This window comes from Myotis lucifugus, unplaced genomic scaffold, assembly GCF_000147115.1.
Source record: "Myotis lucifugus unplaced genomic scaffold, Myoluc2.0 scaffold_83, whole genome shotgun sequence".
NCBI classification, from domain to species: Eukaryota; Metazoa; Chordata; class Mammalia; order Chiroptera; family Vespertilionidae; genus Myotis; species Myotis lucifugus.
In genome coordinates this window covers 3,705,144-3,727,624 of record NW_005871131.1, presented here as the reverse complement: position 1 = coordinate 3,727,624, position 22,481 = coordinate 3,705,144, and the positions used below count along the sequence as shown (strand labels likewise).

General features: G+C 39.2%; 1 protein-coding gene across 10 annotated transcripts in view; it reads right to left on the bottom strand.

The window, feature by feature from the left end:
- CCDC66 (coiled-coil domain containing 66) overlaps positions 1-22,481 on the bottom strand; it is a 66,151-nt gene that overhangs the window by 4,594 nt on the left and 39,076 nt on the right. For 8 of the 10 annotated variants that reach the window (XM_014457700.2, XM_014457704.2, XM_023755707.1 and 5 more), the window contains 6 exons: positions 21,515-21,646; positions 19,363-19,592; positions 19,063-19,147; positions 16,473-16,634; positions 11,217-11,361; positions 9,982-10,113 (listed from right to left, as the gene is read on the bottom strand). In XM_014457700.2, the coding sequence (XP_014313186.1) occupies positions 9,982-10,113; positions 11,217-11,361; positions 16,473-16,634; positions 19,063-19,147; positions 19,363-19,592; positions 21,515-21,646 (886 nt within the window). The remainder of the gene's footprint in view (positions 1-9,981; positions 10,114-11,216; positions 11,362-16,472; positions 16,635-19,062; positions 19,148-19,362; positions 19,593-21,514; positions 21,647-22,481) is intronic. The other 2 variants (XM_023755714.1, XM_023755713.1) reach the window with 2 other exon arrangements.

Below are 22,481 nucleotides of genomic sequence, written 5' to 3'. Positions count from 1 at the left end.
TTTTAAGGCTCAATAATACACTGTATACCACATTTGTTTATCCACTCATCTGTCAAGGGACACATAGGTTGTTTCCATTGTTAATAATGCTGCTATGAATATGGGTGTCCAAATATCTTTTAGAGATCTTACTTTCCAGTTCTTGCAGGTATACAAGAATTCCTAGATCATATGATTTTCTATATGCACCATTTTACATTCCCACCAATAATGCACAAGGGTTCCAATTTCCTCCATTAAACCATTTTTAAAAAATCTATTGATTTTAGAGAAGAAGGAAGAAGGAGATAGAAACATCAAAGATGAGAAAAAATCATTGATCGGCTGCCTCCTTCCACACTGGGAATCAAACCGTGACCACCTGGTTCATAGGTCAAAACTCAACCACTGAGCCTGCGGCTGGGCTTTTAAACCATTAAGTGTACAGTTCAGTGGCATCAAGCACACCTTCAATGCCACACAATTTTAGAAACTTTCATCACCCCAAACAGAAACCCTGTACCCACTAAGCAGAATCTCCCATTTCATACACTCTCCCAACCCCAGCAAGCTCCACTCCTTTCCATCTCTAAATTTGTTCACCCATCCTAGGTTTCTCAAACAAGTGAATCATCTATGCCAGGGGTGGGCAATCTTTTTTCTGCCAAGGGCCATTTGGATAATTATAACATTCGTAGGCCATACAAATTATCAACTTAAAAATTAGCCTGCTATATTTGGTCAAACATGTAAACTCACCCCTAATGCCTTGGCAAGGCTTTATACAATCTGCAGGCCGGATGTTCCCCACTCTTGATTATGTTATACCCACTCTTGATTATGTTATACTATATATCAGAACTTCGTATGACTCATTCGTAGCATCACATAATATAGACCATTTTTTAAACAAAACCCCACAGGATTGTCTTGGCTTTCACTTGAATATATAAACACCATATGTAATACCATCTTGTATACTTAAGTATACTTCTGAGAAAAAGTCTACATTTTTTTCTATCAGCGGTAACTGACTTTTCATCAAAAGCAATGTAAAAAATATCTTGTGAGATGTGAAGTTTTCTTGGTTTGAAATTAGCAAAGTACATAAAAATAAAAGGATCTGGAAAATATCCTTCAGTTTTCACTCCTGAGGAACTGGAGGAAAAGAACTCTCTTGGAACCAAATTTTTAGGGAAATGTTGCTATTGATATAAAGTCACGTTGCATTTCATGTTCTTTTACCATTCATATACCATAAGCATCTATAGACTCAAGTGACGGGCCTTTTTAAATTCAAAATAGTGTGGCAGTTAACTACTTTAAGTCCTTATCTCATATCTCACATACCATTGTGCTTTCCCTGCAGATCATTGCTGAATCACATACAACCTTTCACTTTTTTCCATTCTAAAAAACAGGAAAAGTTTCACCATTCAAGAAAAAGATACTGAAATTTTTTTTAACCTATCATATATATATATATATATATATATATATATAGATATATATATATGGCTAAGTTACCTATTGTACGTCCGTCTGACTGGTACATATGACATGCAATGGCAATTTAAAAATAAACGTTGACTCATGCATGTGCGATACATATAAAGCACTCACTGGTGCCAATCTAGACAGAGTAGGAATATTCCTACCCGAACAAGTTTTCGGACATGGTCAGTTATAATGTTGCTTTCTCTAGTTCGAACAGCGTGTGACATTAAAGTTGTAAATACTTCATCACAAGGGAAATTAGTCAAGCACTCTGAAAGTGTTTTTACTCTTAATGTGGTATACAGGGAGATATTAGGATAAGTTTAATCAATTGATAAAATGTTTTTATATCATGTCTTTGTTATAATGTTGTTTATCAATTTATTATTTTCATATACATTTTACTAATTTTCATCTCTGACATTTTTTTATAGAGAAAGGGCGAATAGCAATATTAATATATTTCTAATTAATTTCCTTTCAATGTGCACGAATCTGTGCACCGGGCCACTAGTTACGTTATAATATTCAGTGATGTGCTCAGCTAGCATAGCTGTACTGTATAACCAATTGAACAACCACCTTGCAAAGACTTTAACTTATGATTAGAATTTTAAATTTACAAGTAACTAAAGGGTTCTTTATTCTGTTCCATTGACCTATGTGTCTGATAACAAAATGACTAATGAGAAGGTAGCACACAGATACAGAGTAGGTTTCCTGGACAAAAGAATGATTCATGTCCTAGGTGGGACAGTACAAGATTTCATCATACCACTCAGAATGGCATGCAATTAAAAATGTATTGTTTGTTTCTGGAATTTTTCATATAAAATTTTTGGACCACAGTTAATCAAAGTTAACAGAACGTAAAGTGAATCTGTGGATAAGGGAGGACTTTAAGAGACTCACTTCAGATGTAAAGACACACACAAACTAAAAGTAAAGAGATGATAAAAGAAGGACATTATATAATGATAAAAAGGTCAATCGAACAAGAGGATATAATGTATAAATATTTATGTACCCATAAATATATGAAGCAATTATTAACAGACATAAAGGGGGAAATAGCAATGTAATAATAGATGTTAATACCCCCACTTACATCAGAAAATCAGTAAGAAAATATTGACCATACATGAAATGTTAGACCAGATGTAATTCACAGATATATACAAAACAGCCCAACCAAAAGCAACAGAATGCACATTTTTCTCGAGTGCACACAGAATATTATCCAGGATAGATCATGCGTAAGAACACAAAATTAGTCAATAAATTTGTGAAGACTGAAATAATACCAAACACTGTTTTCCAACAACATAGTATGAAACTAAAAATGAATTAGAAGGAAACTGAAAAATCACAAACATGAGGATATTAAACAATATGCTACTCAATAACCAATGGGTCAAAGAAGAAATCAAAAAAATTTCAAAAAATACCCTAAGACAAAATGGAAATACAACCGAAAGTTATGGGATGTAGTAACAGCAATTCCAAGAGGAAAGTTCATCACAATAAAGGCCTACATCAAGAAACAAGAAAAATCTCAAACAATCTATACCGTAAGGAACTAGAAAAAGAATAATGACAAAAGTTAGCAGATGTAGCATGAGGGGGGGGGGGTGGGGAGTGGGGGTTTAATGGGGAGATTAGGACACATTTGTAATACCTTAACTAATAAAGAATTTTTTAAAAAAGTAAACATTAGGAAATAAAGAACACAGCAGAAATAAAATAGAGACTAAAAAGACAAAAGATCAATGAAACTAAGAGCTGGTTCTTTGAAAAGATAAAATTGACAAATCTTCAGCTAGATTCACCAAGAAAAAAGAAAGATCTCAAATCAAAAATGAAAGCTATGTTATAGCTGATACCACAGAAATGTGAAGAATCATGAGACTGAAAAATTATATACCAAGAGATTTTAGAATCTATAATAGATAAATTCCTAGCAACATAAAATCTAACAAGACTAAATTATGAATAGAATATTTAAACAGACTAGTAAGGAGAATGAGTAATCAAAAACCTCCCAACAAACAAGACCACAACCAGATGGCTTCACTAGTAAGTTATACCAAACATTCAAAGAATTATTACCAATACTTTACAAAAAAATTAAATAAGAAGGGAATGCTTCAAAGCTAATTTTATGAAACCAGCATTACCCTGATACTGAAACCAGAAAAGTATGCCACAAGAAAGTATAATCACAAGCCAATAACCCTCAAGAACACATGCAAAAATCACCACCAAATATTAACAAAGTGAATTCAACAATACATTAAAATAATTATACACCATGAGGAAGTTTGATTTATTTCAGGGATAGAAGGATGATTCAATACACGCAAATCAATCAATGAGACATACCACTTTAATAAATAAAGAATACAGATTATATGATCATCTCAACAGAGGCAGAAAAGCATTTGACAAAATTCAACTTACATCCTATATAATAAAAGCCTAATATGCAAATAGACCGAACAACAGGACAACCGGTAGATATGATGCGCACTGACCCCCAGGGGACAGACAACACAGGAACTGCCCCCTGGTGGTCAGTGTGCTCCCATAGGCAGAGTGCCACTCAGCCAGAAGCCCTGGGCGGGGCTCACGGCTGGCAAGCGCAGCGTCGGTGGCGGGAGCCTGTCCCGCCTCCATGGCAATGCAAAGGATGTCCAACTGACAGCTTAGGCCCACAAAGAGTGGGCCTAAGCCATCAGTCGGAAATCCTCCGAGGGCTCCCAGACTGCGAGATGGTGCAGTCCGGTCTGAGGACATTCTACCCCGTCCCCGTCCCCCCCCCCCCCCAGTGCATGAATTTCGTGAACTGGCCTCTAGTTTATAATAAAAACTCTCAAAGTGAGTAGAGAGGAAATGTACCTCAACATAATAAAGGTAACATATGCAATGGTGAAAAGTTGAAAGCTTATTCTAAGACAGGAACAAGACAAAGTTTGCTCACTCTAGCCACTTTTATTCAAGACTAGAGGCCCGGTGCACAGATTCGGTCTCTCAGCCTGGCCTGCACCCTCTTAGAATCCGGGACCCCTTAAGGCAGCGGTTCTCAACCTGTGGGTCGCGACCCCTTTGGCGGTCAAACGACCCTTTCACAGGGGTCGCCTAAGACCATCCTGCATATCAGATATTTACATTACGATTCATAACAGTAGCAACATTACAGTTATGAAGTAGCAACGAAAATAATTTTATGGTTGGGTCACAACATGAGGAACTGTATTTAAAGGGCCAGATGGTTGAGAACCACTGCCTTAGGGGATGTTGGACTGCCAGTTTCCGTCCAATCTCCAGAGCCTGCGGAGATCGGGCTGAAACCAGCAGTCTACCATCCCCCAAGGAAAGTAGTAGTGCGTGAAGCAGCAGGCAGCCAGGGAGGAGCCCAAGGCTGGGCCAGGCGCCATAACGCTCCACTCATCCCGGCCCTGCTGCGCCTGCTGCCACTCAGTAGGACGATGCCACAGAGGCAGGAGAGGCTCACGCCGTCGCAGCTGTGCTCGCCAGCTATGAGCCCAGCGTCTGCCACTCGTCAGTCAGCTGAGTGGCTCTCGCACTGTGGGAGCGCACTGACTGCCAGGGGGCAGCTCCTGTGTTGAGCATCTGCCCCTGGAGGTCAGTGTGTGTCATAGTGACCAAATGGTCACATAGGCTTTTATTTACTAGGTGTAGTTACACATATGTTGATATATATGTGGTTTGATATGTATGCTATTTTGTTGTATTGACAACAAGCTTCAAAACTTATGTCAAATTTGCTGAAGGTGTTAACATCATAGATATTTTCACACTTAAAAATGTCGAATTTCATGCCAAAAGAGCATTTGCGGCAAGTTTTAATTCATTATTTTGAAGAAAAGTGCTGCTGAATATTTCGGGAAGCTTAAGGTGAACATGCTCCATCTCAAGATACTGTGAACACTGGTTTAAACACTTTAAAAGTGATGATTTCGATATCAAAGACAAGAACGTCCAGGTCAACCAAAAAATTTTGAAGACTAACAATTACAAGCATTATTGGATGAAGATTTGTGTCAAACTCAAAAACAACTTGCAGAAAGATTAAATGCTGCTCAGCAACCAATTTCCAATCGTGTACAAACAATGGGAAAGATTTAAAAGGAAAGAAAATGGGTGCCACATCAACTGAACGAAAGACAAATGGAAAACTGAGAAGTCATCAGTAAAATGTTGCTTCAATGGCACAAAAGAAATTGAATTGTGACTGGCGATAAAAAGGGGATTTCAGAATCCCAAATGCACAAAAATCATGGGTTGATCCAGGTCAACCATCAACATCAACTGCAAGGCCAAATCGCTTCCGAGAGAAGACAATGCTCTGTGTTTGGTGGGATCAGGAAGGGGTGGTGTATTATGAGCTTCTAAAATGAGGTGAAACTGTTGATACTGATCGCTACCGACAACAAATAATCAATTTGAACCACGCTTTGATCATGAAACGACCTGAATGTTCCAGAAGACACGGCAAAGTAATTTTGCTTCATGATGACGCACCATCATACACTTCAAAACCAGTTAAAGATACGTTAAAAGATCTTGCCTGGGAAGTGTAAACCCACCTGCGGTATTCACCAGACATTGCTCCTTTAGATTAACACTTGTTCTGATCGATGGCACATGCACTTTCTGAGCAAGCACTTTAAAACATTTGAAGAAGTGGAAAATTGGGTCTCTGAATGGTTTGCCTCAAAACAAGAAAAGTTCTATTGGGACGGTATCCACAAATTACCTGAAAGATGAGGAAATGTGTAGCTAGCAATAGACATTACTTTGAATAAAGCACTTTTGATGTTTCCCTTGAAATTATCATGTTTTCTTTAGTTACAAAATCCTCATTATTAACCTGTACACCTAGTATATACTAGAGGCCCAGTGCACGAAATTTGTGCGCAGGTACGATCCCTAGGTCTGGCCTATCAGGGCCATCTTCCCGAGCTGCTCGCAGCCGGCTCTCCCCCCACCGCCACCAATCCCCGGTTCTGCTTTTGCTATTGGGTGATCTATGCCTGACGGCTGGGGGAAGGAACCGAGAGGTCGGCTGTTCCCGCCTGCTTGCCGGCCCCACCCCTGCCATGGGTGGCCATCAGGCAATTGGAGACTGCCGGCCGGGAAAACAACCAAGAGATGGTCAGGGCGCCGCATAGTGACTGGTCCAGCAGTCATTCTGCCATTAGGATCACTTTGCATATTACCCTTTTATATATAGGACTAGTGGCCCAGTGCATGAAATTCGTGCACGGGGGGGGGGGGGGGGGGGGGTCCCTCAGCCCGGGCTGGACCCTCTGCAATCTGGGAAACCCCTGAGGGAAAAGGGCTAAACTGGGAGTCGGAAATCCCTCTTCGCAATCCGGGACCACTGGGTCCTAAACACTTACCTTTCTGGCTGGCTGGTTGGCCCTAAACACTCTGGCTGGCGGGCTCCCTGGCCTCAAATGCCCTACCCACCCTGATGGACTGCTTGCGTTCCAACTGCACCACCCCCCAGCCTGCTCACCCCCAACTGCCCCTCCCTTCCCGCCTACTCGACCCCAGATGCCCCCCGCTGGCCTGCTCGCTCCCAACTGCCACCCCCTGCTGGCCTGCTTGCCCCCCAAACTGCCTCTCCCTTGGCCCTGCCACCATGGCTTTGACTGGAAGGATGTCCAGAAGGTGTCCCGGTCTAAATTCGCATATTACCTTTTTATTAGTATAGAGGCCTGGTGCATGGGTGGGGGTCGGCTGGCCTCCCCTAAAGGGGGCCCTGGATCGGGGTGGGGGTCTCTGCTGGGGGCGGGGGCTGGCCTGGGCGAGAAGCCACAGGCAGTTTTCAGGCCGGCCATGCCAATTGGGGTGGGGGTCCCCGCTGGGGGGCGGGGCCGGCCTGAGCGAGGGGCCTGGGGTGGTTTGCAGGTCAGCCACTCCTCCAATCAGGGTGGGGGTCCTCACTGGGGGCTGTGGCCCTGGGCAGTTTGCAGGCCAGCCACACCCCTGGCTTTGTCAGGAAGGACGTCCAAAAGACATTTGGTCTAATTAGCATATTACCGTTTTATTAGTATAGATATAGAGGCCCTGTGCAGAAATTCATGCACAGGTGGGGTCCTTCGGCATGGCCTGCAAGGATCAGGATGAAACTGGCAATCCAATGCCGCCTGCCACTCCTGCTCAACCTGGCCCCACTGTGCCTGCTGCAGCTCACGCCCAGTCAGTCCCAATCTGGGGAAGCTCTGGCCCTCTGGATGGGCAGTGGGACACCCTTGCCAGCCTGGGATCTGGATCCATCCCGCTGACCTTAGCACCAGTTGTTGGGAGCCACCTGGCAGCCGCTTTTATTTCATCCTTATGGAGCGTCTAAGGAGGGGAAGCGGCTGCAGTCAACCGGTCGTTCAGTTGCTTAGGCTGTTATATATATAGATAGCTAAGATAGGGAAGCAACTTAAGTGTCAATGAATGAATGAAGAAATTTAGTATGAATACATACAATACTCATACACACAATGGAATATTATTCCGCCATAAAAAAATGAAATCTTAATATCTGAGTCAACATGGATGGACCCTGAGGACATTATGCTACGTGAAGTAAGTCAGACAGGGAAAGACAAATACCATATACTAATAATCTCACATGTGGAAACAAAAAACAAGAAACGCATAGATATAGAGAACAGTTGGTGTGGTAAAGGAAGTGGGTGAAAGAAGGGTCAAAACAAACAAGCTACCAGCTATACAATAAGACATGGAGACATAACTTACATCATGGTAACTACAGGTGACCGTTCAACATGTGAAGGTTGGAGGCATCAACTTCCAGCAAAATTGAAAATCCACATATAACTTCAGTTGGCCCTGCATATTCAGATTTCCGGCAGCAGATTAACCCTTGAACAACACGGGTTTGAAACTGTGTGGATCAATGGAGCTACACAGGTCAATTAGAAAAAACCCACATATAACTGGACCAGTGCAATTCAAACCCATGTTGTTCAATGGTCAATTGTATAAAAATACTATATTGAATATTTGCAAGTTGCTAAAAGCATAAATCTTAAAAGATCTCTTGAAAAGAAAAAGTTTTAACTATGGTGCTAAATGTTCTTGTGGTGATCATTTCAAAAATATAAAATTTTTAAATCATGATGTTGTACACCTGAAACTAATATACATGTCAATTATACATCAATTGAAAAAAAAGGTCAAGAGAGCATAAAGTTATTTTAAAAACAGAAAAAACGAATTTTGAGATAGATAGGTAGAGGCCTGAAAGAATTCATGTAAGCATGAAGACCTATAATAATGGTACCCACCTAACATGGATATTCCCTTATTACTATGTAAAACTTTTAAATGAGCATGTAAAAACATGCTCAACATCATTAGTTACTCAATATCATTAGTTCACAACTGTGAACAAAGATATAGAGTAACTGGAACCCTCATACACTGCAGATGTGGAAATATAAAATGGTACAAGTATTCTGGAAAACAGTTTGATAGTTCCTCAAAATGCTAAACATACAGTTACTATATGGCTTAGCAATGCTATTCATCTCTCCCAAGACACCTGCAAGTATATCTCTACATAATAACTTGCACATGAATGTTCATAGCAGCATACTCATAATAGCCAAAAAGTAGAAGTAACCCAAATGCCCATCAACTAATGAAGGAATAAACAAATTGTAGGAAATTCATAAAATGAATATTATTCAGTAATAAAAGAAAATGAGGTATTAACCCATAGCACAACATGGATGAACCTTAAAACATGATAAAGTGAAAAAAAATCCAGACACAAAAAGACCACACATTAAGTATGATTCCAATTATATGAAATGTCTGGAATAGGCAAATCTAGAGCTAGAAAGTAGATTAGTGGTTGCCTAGACATGGAGAGGAGGGAGGAAATGGAATGACTGCTGATGGGTACTGGGTTTCTTTTTAGAGTGATAAAAATGTTCTAAAATTCATTGTGATGATGGTTATACAACTCAATACAAAAACTGAACTGTACTCTTTAAAAAACACTAGTTTATAAAAAGGTTTCATTTTATACTATGGGATTATATCTCAATAAAATTGTTATAAAGAACTGAAAAACCAAGAGATCCTTTTACTTTTTAACTTACCAAAAACTTTGAATTCCTTAAATTTTTTTTTTAAATATATTTTATTGATTTTTTTACAGAGAGGAAGGGAGAGAGATAGAGAGTTAGAAACATCGATGAAAGAGAAACATCGATCAGCTGCCTCCCGCACACCTCCCACTGGAGATGTGCCCGCAACCCAGGCACATGCCCTTGACCGGAATCGAACCTGGGACCCTTCAGTCCACAGGCCAACACTCTATCCACTGAGCCAAACCGGTTTCGGCTGAATTCCTTAAATTATTAAACTTTAAATTACTTGAACTTAATTACAATTATGACTTTAATCTTAAGTAAAATTTAAACCAAATAACAATTTCTAAACAAATACCTGTTTGCACACCAGTATCCTTTTTAGGAGAGTTCGTAGAATTGATACAGGTGTTCATTTTACCACTGACTTCATCCAAGCCATGTCTTGAATTTGAAATGTTCTTAGTAGATTCATTAAATTCCACTTGAACTGTTATCAAATGGAAGAGAAATAAATTTTGTGATAACATAATAGTTCAGGAATATTAATAGAAATTATGAGTAGCAGTAACTATGCGCAAGTCTTTAATTAATCAATATGAACAATGCAAAATAATTTAGAAGGGCTAGCCTAATGTTTCTTATAAAAAGTTACCTGCATTCTAATCCCTTCTTGAATATAGGGAGACTACTCAATAGATGTCTCGATAAAAATAGGTACAAAATATTCACTTTACATACTCTGAGCAAAATAAAAAAACATAGATGAAAAGTATATTATTATTTAGTTGTACTCTTAAGACAATTTTCCAAATAAATACATATTATAAAGATACATTAGTTCAAGGTCTAAAATTCTTTTAAAAATATTTAATTAATAGTTGTGTTAAAAGTATTAACACTTTGCACTCCGCTGTCCCCTCTCAGGGGACATCGGAATTCTAGCATATCACTCGGATGTCCCCTCTCAGGGGACATTGCAGTTTATTAGTGATTACGGGGAATTGAGTTATTTCAACGCAACTTTTTGAGACATGCATGTTTCCCTGAAGTTTTATCTTGAAATGGCACAAGAAATTAAATCAAAATATCGTAAAATTACTAAGATATATACAAGAAATGTCAGCGGGTTTTGTGTCGGATTAAACAATAAACTACATATTCCCGATGTGGGACAAAGAAAACGGGACTGCATTGTGTGTTCTAACAGGAAAACACCTGGTGGCAGGCGTCAAACCACTTATTACTGTCAAACATGCACTAATCAGCCTGCAATGCATATTGGGGAGTGTTACAAAACTTATCATACTGTACAAAATTATAAACAATAAAATATTGGGGTTTTTTGCAAATATACATTCCTCGATGTCACCCAATTCATATAAGTCCAATATCATTATAATACGTTACTTGGTTCCAAAATTATACTAAATAATACGAGGGTCTGTAAATGCACGTTTCCGCCGCAAAGTAGCGTCTAGTAGCTGGTAGCCAATGTCCAGAATGGTTCGGAGTGCAAAGGGTTAAAAATAGTCAATTATTTAAAATCAACTTCAAAAAATATTACAAATAAAATCCTACTTAAGTATTTACCGCCAAGATTTTTAATCAATCTAGAAGTGTCATGTCCCTTTTCAGCCAATTCTCGGATTCTCTGTTCTTGTTTTAGTCTCTGTGCCAGCTCCTGTGCTCTCTGCATTGTCTGGAAGAGTTCATTTGTCTTGACAGTTATAATTTCCTATCAATATTAAAGTAAAAAAATGTATTAAGTAAATTACCAAACACATACAAACTTGAATATTCTCTCTCAGTAGATATTTTCTAAGCTCCTACTATGTACCCAGTTGTATTCAAGATACTAGAAGAGTCAACAGAGAAAATTCCTTCCCTCTGGTAGCTTACATTTTAATATCTTTTTTTTTTTAAGCAGTCAGTCTTTAATTTTAGTCACTCTGGTAGATATAAAATGGCATTTCATTGTGGTTTTAATTTACATTTCACTGATAACAAATGGGACTGAGCTACTTTTTAAATATTCACTGGCTGTTTTTCTTCTGTAAAGTGGTAAAGTACCTGTTCCAGACTTTTGCTCATTCTTCCATTGGGTTTTTGTCTTTTTTGTTGTTGGTTTATACAATTTTAATTTTTAAAAATTTTTTTAAATTATTATTATTGATTTCAGAAAGGAAGGGAGAAAGAGAGCTAGAAACATCAGTCAGAGAGAATCACTGATTGGGTGCCTCCCGCATGACCCCCATGGGGAATAGAGCCCACAACTCAGGCATATGCCCTGACCAGGAATCGAACTGTGACCTCCTGGTTCATAGGTCAACGCTCAACCATTAAGGCCCACTGGCCAGGCTATTTTTCAATTAGAGTTGATATACAATATTATATTACTTTCAGGAGTACAACATAGTGACTAGACATTTATATACTTACAACATACCAACAAGTCTAGTAGTACCTACCCATCTGACACCACATAGACATTATATTATTGACCATATTCCCACTGCTATACTTTACATCCCCATGACTGTTTTTATGACTGGCAATTTGCACATTTTAAACCATTCGCCTTTTTCACCTAACCCTCCCCTCCATCTGCCAAACCATCAAAATTATCTCTTTATCTATGAGTCTCTCTATGTGCTGTTTTATTTTGGTTTTTAGATTCAACATGCAAGTGAAATCATGGTATTGACCTTTCTCTAACTCACTCACTTCATTTAGCATAATTCCCTCTACATCAATTCCATGTTGTTGGAGATGGCAAGATTCCATTCTTTATTTGTGACTTAGTAATATTCCATTGTACATATGTACCACCTGTTTTACACATTTGTCTATCAATGAACACTTAGTTTAATTCCGTATCTTGGCTGCTGTAAATAATGTTGCAATGAGCATAGGGATATATATATCTTCATGAATCAGTGTTTGAGTTTCTTCAGATAAATACCCAGAAGTGGAATTGCTGGGTCCTTCTTTGTCTCTTGCTATAGCCTTTGTTTTATAGTCTATTTTGTCTGATATAAATATTGCTACCTCAGTTTTTTTGCTGTTTCCAGTGCATGAAATATCTTTTTTCATTGCTTTATTTTCAGTCCGTGTCTTCCTAGCTGAAGTGGGTCTCCTGTATGTAGTATATGTATGGGTCTTGTTTTCTTATCCATTCAGCCACCCTATTTCTTTCATTTGGAGCATTTAATTGATTTTCATTTAAAGTAACTATTGGTAGGCATGTAGTTACTCATGTTTTATATTTTTATTTTTTGTCTTTTGAATTACAAATGTTCGATGTCCCTTGAACATTTCTTGTAATACTGGTTTGATGATGAACTCCTTTAGCCTTTTCTTATCTGGCAAGCTCTTTAATTGTCCTTTGATTCTAAATGATAGCTTTGCTAGATAAAGTAATCTTGGTTGTAGGTCCTTGCTTTTCATCACTTTAAATATTTCATACCAATCCCTTCTGGCCTACCAGTTTCCTTGAGAAATCAGCTGACGGTTTGTGGTAGCTCCTTTGTAGGTAATTAACTGATTTTGTCTTGCTGATTTTAAGATTCTCTTTGTCTTTAACCTTTGGCATTTTAATTATGATGTGTCTTGGTGTGGTCCTCTTTGGGTTCATCTTGTTTAGGACTCTCAGTGCTTCCTGGGCTTGTATGTCTATATTCTTCACCAGTTTAGGGAAATTTTCCATCATTATTTCTTTAAATAGATTTTCAGTTCCTTGCTCTCTCTTCCCCTTCTAGTACTCCTGTGTTAAGAATGTTAGTATGATTGAAGTAGTCCCAGAGACCCCTTAATGTAGCCTCATTTGGGGGGATTTTTTTTCTTGTTGCTGTTCTGATTTTCTGCTACTTTATCTTCCAAATCTCTGCTTCATTTAAACTACTGTTGATTCCCTCGAATATATTCTTCATTTCAGTCATTGCATTCTGCACATCTGATTGGCTCTTTTTTTATATTTTCTATCTCCATTTTTTTAAAAATATATTTTATTGATTTCTTACAGAGAGGAAGGGAGAGAGATAGAGAGCTAGAAACATCGATGAGAGAGAAACATCAATCAGCTGCCTCCTGCACATCTCCTACTGGGGATGTGCCTGCAACCCAGGTACATGCCCCTGACCGGAATCGAACCTGGGACCCTTCAGTCCACAGGCCGACGCTCTATCCACTGAGCCAAACCGGTCTCGGCATCTATCTCCATGTTTATGTTTCCTGTCTCTTTGTTGAAGTTCTCACTGAGATCATGTATCTATTCATTCTTCCCTGAATTTCACTGATCAGCCTTATAACCAGTGTTTTGAACTCTGCATCTGGTAGACTGCATGTCTCCATTTTATTTAATTAGTTTTCTGGTGTTTTGTTCTGTTCTTTCATTTGGGACATGGTTCTTAGTCTCCTCTTTTGCCTGCCTTCCTGCATTTGTTTATATGTGTTACGTAGAACTGCTATGTCTCCCAGTCTTAGTACAGTGGCCTTATGGAACAGGTGTCCTATGGTACTGACTGGCTCAATCTACCTGGTCCTATGTGTGGGTTGTGTGTTCTGTGGAATTGACCCTCAGGCTGACTGGTTGTGAAGGCTGGCCTTGTTTACAGCACAGAAACTCTTGTGCAGGGATTTACCCTAATTTTATCAAGGCTCTGGTGCCTGCAGAGTCTACCGTTTCGGTGTATCCTTTGTGGAGGTGATTGGGTGGTACTCTGGTGTGGTCTGAAGCTGGCACTGGGTGTATTTGTTCTGGAGCATCTTAGGAGAGGCTTTGGTGCAGCCAACGGAGGCTACTGCCTATGCCCTGCCTGGGGCCACTTGGTATAAGACAAAGTTGATCTGAAGATGGTTGCCATTGATGCTGGGCTTGGTGGTATGTGGGAGAGGCTAAGCTGTGAACTGAGGCAAGCTGCCACTAGTGCCAGAGTTGGGGCTGCCTAGCAAGAGATACAGAACACAATGAGGCCCGATGTTACTTATCTGGAGTTTGTGAACCCTTGAGATTTCAGGACTGTCTGAGGCATGAGCTAAGACAGGCTGTTTGTATGGAAAAGCCACTGGAAGCAACTTGGGTGGGCCCAAAAGTTGGGTGGGGCAGGGTATCAGGGAATCAACAGATGGGATGACTGCTATTAGCCAGAATGATGGATAGTCAGATCAGGCATCGCTTAAGCCTGCAGGCTGGGTGTGGGTTGGGCACAACAAAGAAACAATGGCTTCTGCCAGGAGAAAGCTGGCAGAAGTCTAGGAGAAAGCTGACCATACAACCCTTGGCCTGAAGCCAGACAATTCAGCTCTACTCCATATGTCCACTGAGCTTTTCAAGTTGCTGCCCCAGGGCTGAAGATCAGAGGGAGTGACTGTCAGCAAGTAAGTCTGTGCACTCCAGGACACCTCCATCTTACTCCACAATCTCTGCTGGTTTTGAAGTCAAAGTTAGGGGGCACTTCTCTTCCTGGCAATGGAACCCTGGGCTGGGGAGCCTGCTACGGAGCTGGGACTCCTCGCTCCTCAGGGGGACCTCTGCAGCTGAGACATCCCTCTCAATTTTTAACCACTATATGCAGGTGTGGAAACAGCCAGATCCACATCTCTGTGCTTCCTACCAGTCTCCACCTGGCTGCTTCTGTATATCCTTAGTTATAAGACTTCTGTTCAGCTAGACTTCAGGTGATAATGATAGTTGTTCTGCAGTTTAGCTGTAATTTGGATGTAATCGTGGGAGGAGATGAGCACATTTACCTACTCCAACATCTTGACCAGAAGTTTAAGCTTTTTCTACAGCTTCGTTAGACCACAAATATAAGAACTTGTTTACATTCAATTTATACTAATAAAGCTTTCAAAGTTTCTAAACCAATGGTCAATTCCATCAGAATTCTATTAAGATTAAAAATAGATTACTAAGAGGTAAAACACAAATCTTATGGGCATTTATTGCAATTCAAGCAAAAGATACTTTGATTTTTTTCATGTATATAGTTATACATGAAAAAACAATACATAGTTAACTTTACATAGTTATTTCATAGTAGTTGACTCAGCCTATTCAACATAATGAAATCAGAACCCAGACCATGTGTCCCTTCACTAATTTTGAAGGTTGCAAGTGCAAAAGGCAAGAAATGTTGGCTTTCAGCCCCACCTCCCTACTCCAAAGGAAGTGCTCTATGTTCTACTTTGTAAACCTCAAGAATCTTTGGTAATTGATGTCAATGTATGAGTTGCTCTTTGTCAACTGAGCTTGACACCACCATACCTATACTGTCTGTACCATTTAATATAGCAATTCTCCAAGCCAACCAGATATCTATTCTTTTTATTTTCACTTATTTATTTTTTGGATATCTATTCTTTTTAAAAGACCCTTAATTAGCACAGAGGAAACCTCTAACATAGCAACAAACTGTATTATCAATCCCTGTCAATCACTCTACATATATATGCTCCTATTCACCAGAGAATACAGACAGAAAGGCCAATCATTTTCTTAACATTTCTAGAACATTAATATATTAAAAATCACTTAGAAAACATTTCAAGATCAAGCACGTGGATAATTTTTGTTTTGTGCTATAATAACTCATCTTGACTTCCTTCTTAGTGGAGAAAAAACCCAAGCAATATAGCATTTGTGAACTAATCACTAATCATTTGAAATAAAACCTTCTCCAGAATGCTCCTTAACTTTCATAACTTTCTTTATGCAAATCTTTAATGTTTCCCCATAAAGCTTCACAATTTCAAAATACATGAAAATGTTCAACTTTCAGTTATTTTTACTTTAAGAACACATCCACTTTTACTCTAAAATATTACAGTTAGAATATAAATACCTACTTCCTTCTGTTTTTGCTTAAGTATGTCTTCTTCATACTGTTTCTGCATCTCTTCTCGTTCCCGTGCTAAGCGAAGCTCCTCTTCTTGTTCTTCCTTCTTTCTTTGCTCTTCTTGCAACTGCTTCTTCCTACGCTTTTCTTCTACCTGAGCAGAGATGGCTTTCTAGACATAAATAATCATATAAATCACTGTCACAAACTTAAAAATACCCAGGATGCATTTGCTTTGGTGTTTCTAAACCAAACACCAAAACAAATAAGTTTATCAGTATACAGAAAGTAATTCTCATCCTGACGGAATTCAGGAGAACTAAAAATATCCAATATTAACTTAAGATTTAGTACCATTTCATATATGCAATCTATATATTAAAAATCTTCTCAAAATATTTAGCCAATCTGAGAAAGGCAAATATCACATGATCTCACTTATTTGTGGAATCTAATGAACAAAATGAATTGATTAACAAAATAAGACCCAAAGAGAAGAGATAAACCAAAGAACTTATATACTTATTAATGGCCCAGTGCAAGAATTTGTGCACATCGAAAGGAAATTAATTAGAATATTTTAATATCGCTATTTGCCCTTTCTCTATAACATAAGTATCAACCAAATTCATGATCAACAAATGACAGATCGAAACACGTGTGTGATTGGCACCAGCAAGAGCTTTGTCTGTATCATGCATGCGGGAGTCAACTAAGCCTCTTATATATATAAAATAAACTTGCTTAATTAGACCTGCTTTCTGATTTAGCTAAACTTTTTCCAGCCCAGTGAAGCACCCCAACTTCTCTTTCAGGTAATTGTCAGCAACACAGCAGTAAATATCAACACAAAGATTATTATTGTAGATCACGCAGGGAGAACAAAGAGTAAAATACTTAACTGCAGCAGTGTTTGACTATATTCTGCGCAGTCAGAAAACCTGAAGTCATTTTCAAGGTCCACCATTTCTTACTTCTTTTCAGTTGGGTCAAGTTTCTAAATCTCCGTTTTCTGGCTAATGAAAATAGGATTCCACCGAGTCTCCTATCTACCTACTCCAGGCCTTCTGTGAGGATCAAATGAGATGAGTCATGTGAAAACGCTTCACAAGTCATGTTCCTGGGCTGAAGAAACTGCAAGGAGGCTAGTCACTAGGGATAAGAAGCCGGGCATTGCTACATGAGGTCATTACCCGGTGCCCACAGCGACTATTTCCGGGCTGGGCTGGGGTGGGGCCATATTTTGCACCATTGGGTCTCGGCAGCGTCGGCTGTGATTTGGTGGGGTGTCGCTCCAGGTGGTGGTGGGGCTGTGTCCCACTTGGGGGAAGCCAAGTGTTGCTTTGTGGGTGCCAGGTCCATGGTGTCGATTATTGTTAAACTAGAGGCCCGTTGCACGAAGAGATTCATGCAATAGGCCTTCCTTCCCCTGGCTGCCGGCACCGGTTTTCCTCTGGCACCCGGGACCCAGGCCTTCGCTCCGGCTGCAGCAGAGAAGCAAAGCCTCTTCAGCCTTCAGTCTTCGCTGCTCCGGCCGGAGCCTGCAGTCTTCGCTCCACACCTGCGTATGCAAATTAACCGCCATCTTTGTTGGGTTAATTTGCATGCTCTCCTGACTGGCTGGTGAGCGTAGTGGAAGGACGGTCAATTTACATGTTTGTCTATTATTAGGTAAGATGGCCTGTCACTGGGGAGAGGAAGACGGGCGTTGCTACATTATGTCACTACCCAGTGCCCACAGCCACTGTTTCCAGGGTGGGCTGGGCTGTGGGCCACATTTTGTGCCATGGGGTCTTGGCAGCATTGGCTGCGATTTGGTGGGCTGTCGCTCCAGAGTGGTGGCAGGGCCTGTGTCCCACTTGGGGGAAGCCGAGTATTGCTTTGTCGGCACCAGGTCTGTGGTGCCGTCTCTTTGTAAATGATCAGTGCACGTCACAGCAGCTCCTGCGTTGAGTGTCTACCCCTGGTGGTCAGTACACTTCATAGCCAGAGGGACACTTAACATATTAACCGTTTATAGATATAGATATGCATGGACACAGGCAATAGAGTAGTGAAGACCTGGGGGTGTGGGGAGGGGCTGGGAGGAGGAAAATGGTAGATATCTGTAATAGTATCAATAAAAGATATATTATAAATAAATAAATAAATCTATCTATCTATATGCTTTTCTCCTGCTTAAAAAAAAAATTCTTCCCTTCTGCCAGCCGGTATGGTTCAGTTGGTTGAGCATCATCCCATATACCAAGATGTTACTGGTTTGATTCCCAGGAAAGGCAGATGCCCGGGTTGCGGGCTCGATCCCCAGTAGAAGACATATAGGAGGCAGCCTATCGATGTTTCTCTCTCCCTCCCCCTCTGTCTTCCTCTGTCTCTAACATCAAATAAAAACATATTTTTAAAAATCTTCCCTTCTGGAAAGCAGGTAGCTGTGCTATGAGTATAAACCTAATATAATGCCAGTTGGAGTAGGGATTTAGATTGATCAAGGGATTGGACAGGGCCAATGCTGTAAGTTTATAATGAATTTTTAATTTCCATTTACTTAGGTATCTATTGGCCATAAATAAGGCAAAGAACAATACTTTACAATGCAATACCTGATGTTCTAACTGTTTTTGTCGCCGCCTGTCTCGTTCTTCAATTTGAGCTGGGTCCAAGAGAGCAGTCATAGAACGGAGAAAGCTGGCAAGATAGATACATTAGCTATTTAAAACCACCAAAATATGAATTTAACAAGATACTAAATCATTTTTGTTTGGAATATATCTATAATCATTTCTACTTTACAGAAAAATACCAAACTTGAAATAGAATATCAGCTGAAATACTATAAATATAATAAGTCCTAAAAAAGCATACTTTTTAAAACATCAATAAATATTGAAGTATAAACTTACTTTGTTTTTTGACTGTTTGGGATTGCCGCACCTCTAACAGGTTTTGCTATATACTCCTCTTCTAAAGGTTCAATCTGGCTTCCAGTTGTAGGTGTATAAACACTGCTGATATCAGCTAGCTCCTGAGGGTCCGGAGAGATACAGAAGTACTCTGGTTGTTTGTATGTTGACCGAGAGGACAGCTGAGACTGAGAATCAAAATGCACTGCCCATCTGTCATGTTCCTCACCCTAATTATGACAAATAAGAATTGCTAAGAATGTTTCCAATTGTTCTCACATATAAAACCTTAAATGACAGTCAAACATGATTTCTAAGTCACCATGCAGAATAAGCATCATAAAAATGAACAAAACTGCCTTTTGTTTTGATTCCATATACGTTTAGATAAATAGCTTGGAGAATAAGAGCAATTCAAAGAATTAGGAAATTTCTAAAAAGTTACAAGAAACTATGCAAAATGCATTATTAAATGCATCAATGAAAGGGTCACAAGAATAAATGTAGAATAACTCATATAATCTAGTCTTGTCAAATAGTTTCAGAATATCTTTAAGATTAAAAACTTTGAAATTCACACCTATCAAAATGGCTAACATCAATAAATCAACAAACAACAAATGTTGGTGAGGATATGGGGGAAAGGGAACCCTTGTGTAACTGTTGGTGGGAATGTAAATTGGTGCAGCCACTATGGAAAAGTATGGCGGTTCCTCAAAAAATTAAAAACAGAACTATCTTATGACCCATCAGTTCCACTTCTGGGTATTTATCTGAATAAATAAAAAATACTAATTCAGAAAGATACATGCATCCCTCTGTTCATTGTTGCATTATTTACAATAGACCAGATATGGAAGCAACCTAAATGTCCATCAACAGACAATTGGATAAAGATGATGTGATACACACACACACACACACACACACACACACACACACACACACTAGGACAATAGCCATAAAAAAATGAAATTTTACCATTTGCAACAACATGGATGAACCTAGAGGGTATTATGCTAAGTACATTAAGTCAGACAGAGAAAGAAAAATACCACATGATTTCACTTATACGTGAAATCTTTTTTAAAAATATATATTTTTATTGATTTCAGAGAGGAAGGGAGAAGGAGAGAGAGAGAAACATCAATGATGAGAGAGAATCATTGTTTGGCTGCCTCCTGCATGCCCCACACTGAGTATAGAGCACGCAACCCAGGCATGTGCCGAGACCCGGAATCGAACCCTGAACTCCTGGTTCATAGGTCAATGCTCAACCACTGAGCCACACCAGTCAGGCTGTGAAATATTTAAAAAAAAAAAAAAAAAAGCCCAGATTGGCTCAGTGGATAGAGCATCGGTCTGCAGACAGAAGGGTCCAGAGTTCAATTCCAGTCAAGGACACGTACCTCGGTTGCAGACTCCTCCCCGGCCCTGGTGGGGTATGTGTGGGAGGCAACCAATCAATGTGTCTCTCTCACAATAATGTTTCTCTCTCTGTCTTTCCCTCTCCCTTCCACTCTCTCAAAAAATAAAAAATGAAAATAAATCAATGGAAAAAATATCCTTGGGTGAGGATTAACAAAAATAAAAATAAGAAACAAAACAGAAATGGACTCCCAGATACAGAGAACAAGCTGACTGACAGTTGCCAGATGGGAGGGGATTTGGGAGCTAAGTGAAAAAGATAAAGGGACTAATAAGTACAAATCGGCAGTTACAGAATAGTTACAGGGTGCAAAAGACAGCACAGGGAATATACTAGTTAGTATTCAATCTATAATAATAAAAGCATAATATGCTAATTAGACCGGACGTCCTTTTGGATAAAGCCCGGGTGCCTGCCGGTGGCTGGAGGGAAGCCTGGGTCCTGGGTGCCAGAGGGAAGCCGGTGCCGTCAGCTGGGGGAAGGAAAGCCCACTCTTGCAGAATTTCATACGTCAGGCCTCTAATAATATAATAACTATGTATGGTGCCAGGTGGGTACTACACTTATGGCAAGGGAGAAGCACTTCATGAATTATATAAATGTCTAACCACTATGCTGTACACCTGAAACTAATGTAATATTGAATGTCAAGTGTAATTGAAAAAAAATTTTTCACTTTGAAATTATTTTTTCCATTTATATCCATAAAACTTTGTAAGCTACCTTTGAAGATACAATTTTTTCTTCTATTTTTCTTTGCCCGTCATCTTCTATTTGTTTGTTCAACTCTTCAATCCATTTGCTCTGCTGTTCTTGTTTCACACCACTAAAAGGGTGCTCTGGCAGTACTGCTTCCTAAATAATAGTCATCAATACCATTTAAAGTACAGATTTTTTTTCCTAACCACTTTATATTTACAAATCTTAACCAAAGTTTACACAAATTTAATAAATTTATTTCTAAGAACAGAAATAACTTTAAACAAAAAATTCTAGTATACAAGAATTAAGCAGATATGTTTTGATTTTCAGAATCATATTTGTAACATATATTAAACGATACAAGATAAATACAGGGTGGGTGAAAGTAGGTTTACAGTTCTGAGTACACAAAAACACAGTTTATTCTTGTATTTTTATTAATTATTGTATTATTTTCTATACGTACAACGGTAAACCTACTTTTACCCTACCCTGTATAAGGAAAGGAAATTTTCTAATGAAAAAATAGAAAATTATTTCTCCAAAGCAATGATAGTTTCCAAAATTCTAACCTAAAATAGTTTCACTTAGATTTGGAAAGGAGTTATATTGATAATTTAAAATAGATGAATACTGTTTTACATTTGGCTTCAAAATACAAAAAATATTGCCTTTGGACCCAGAGCCAGGAGGATAGGAGACCAACTTTCTCTATTGAATAGTAATGTCTTTTTCTAGGATACCCTTCTTTTCCATTTCTGCTACTATAACCCTATCACAATCTATGTCATTTCAATAAGAAAAATATATTGTGCCGTGACTGATGTGGCTCAGTTGGTTGAGTGTCATCCCGTGCACCGGAAGGTCATCAGTTCAATTCCCAGTCAGGGTACATACCCAAATTGTGGGTTTGATGCCTGGTCGGGGTACATACAGGACACAACCAATCAATGTTCTCTCTCACATTGATGTTTCTCTCTCTCTCCCT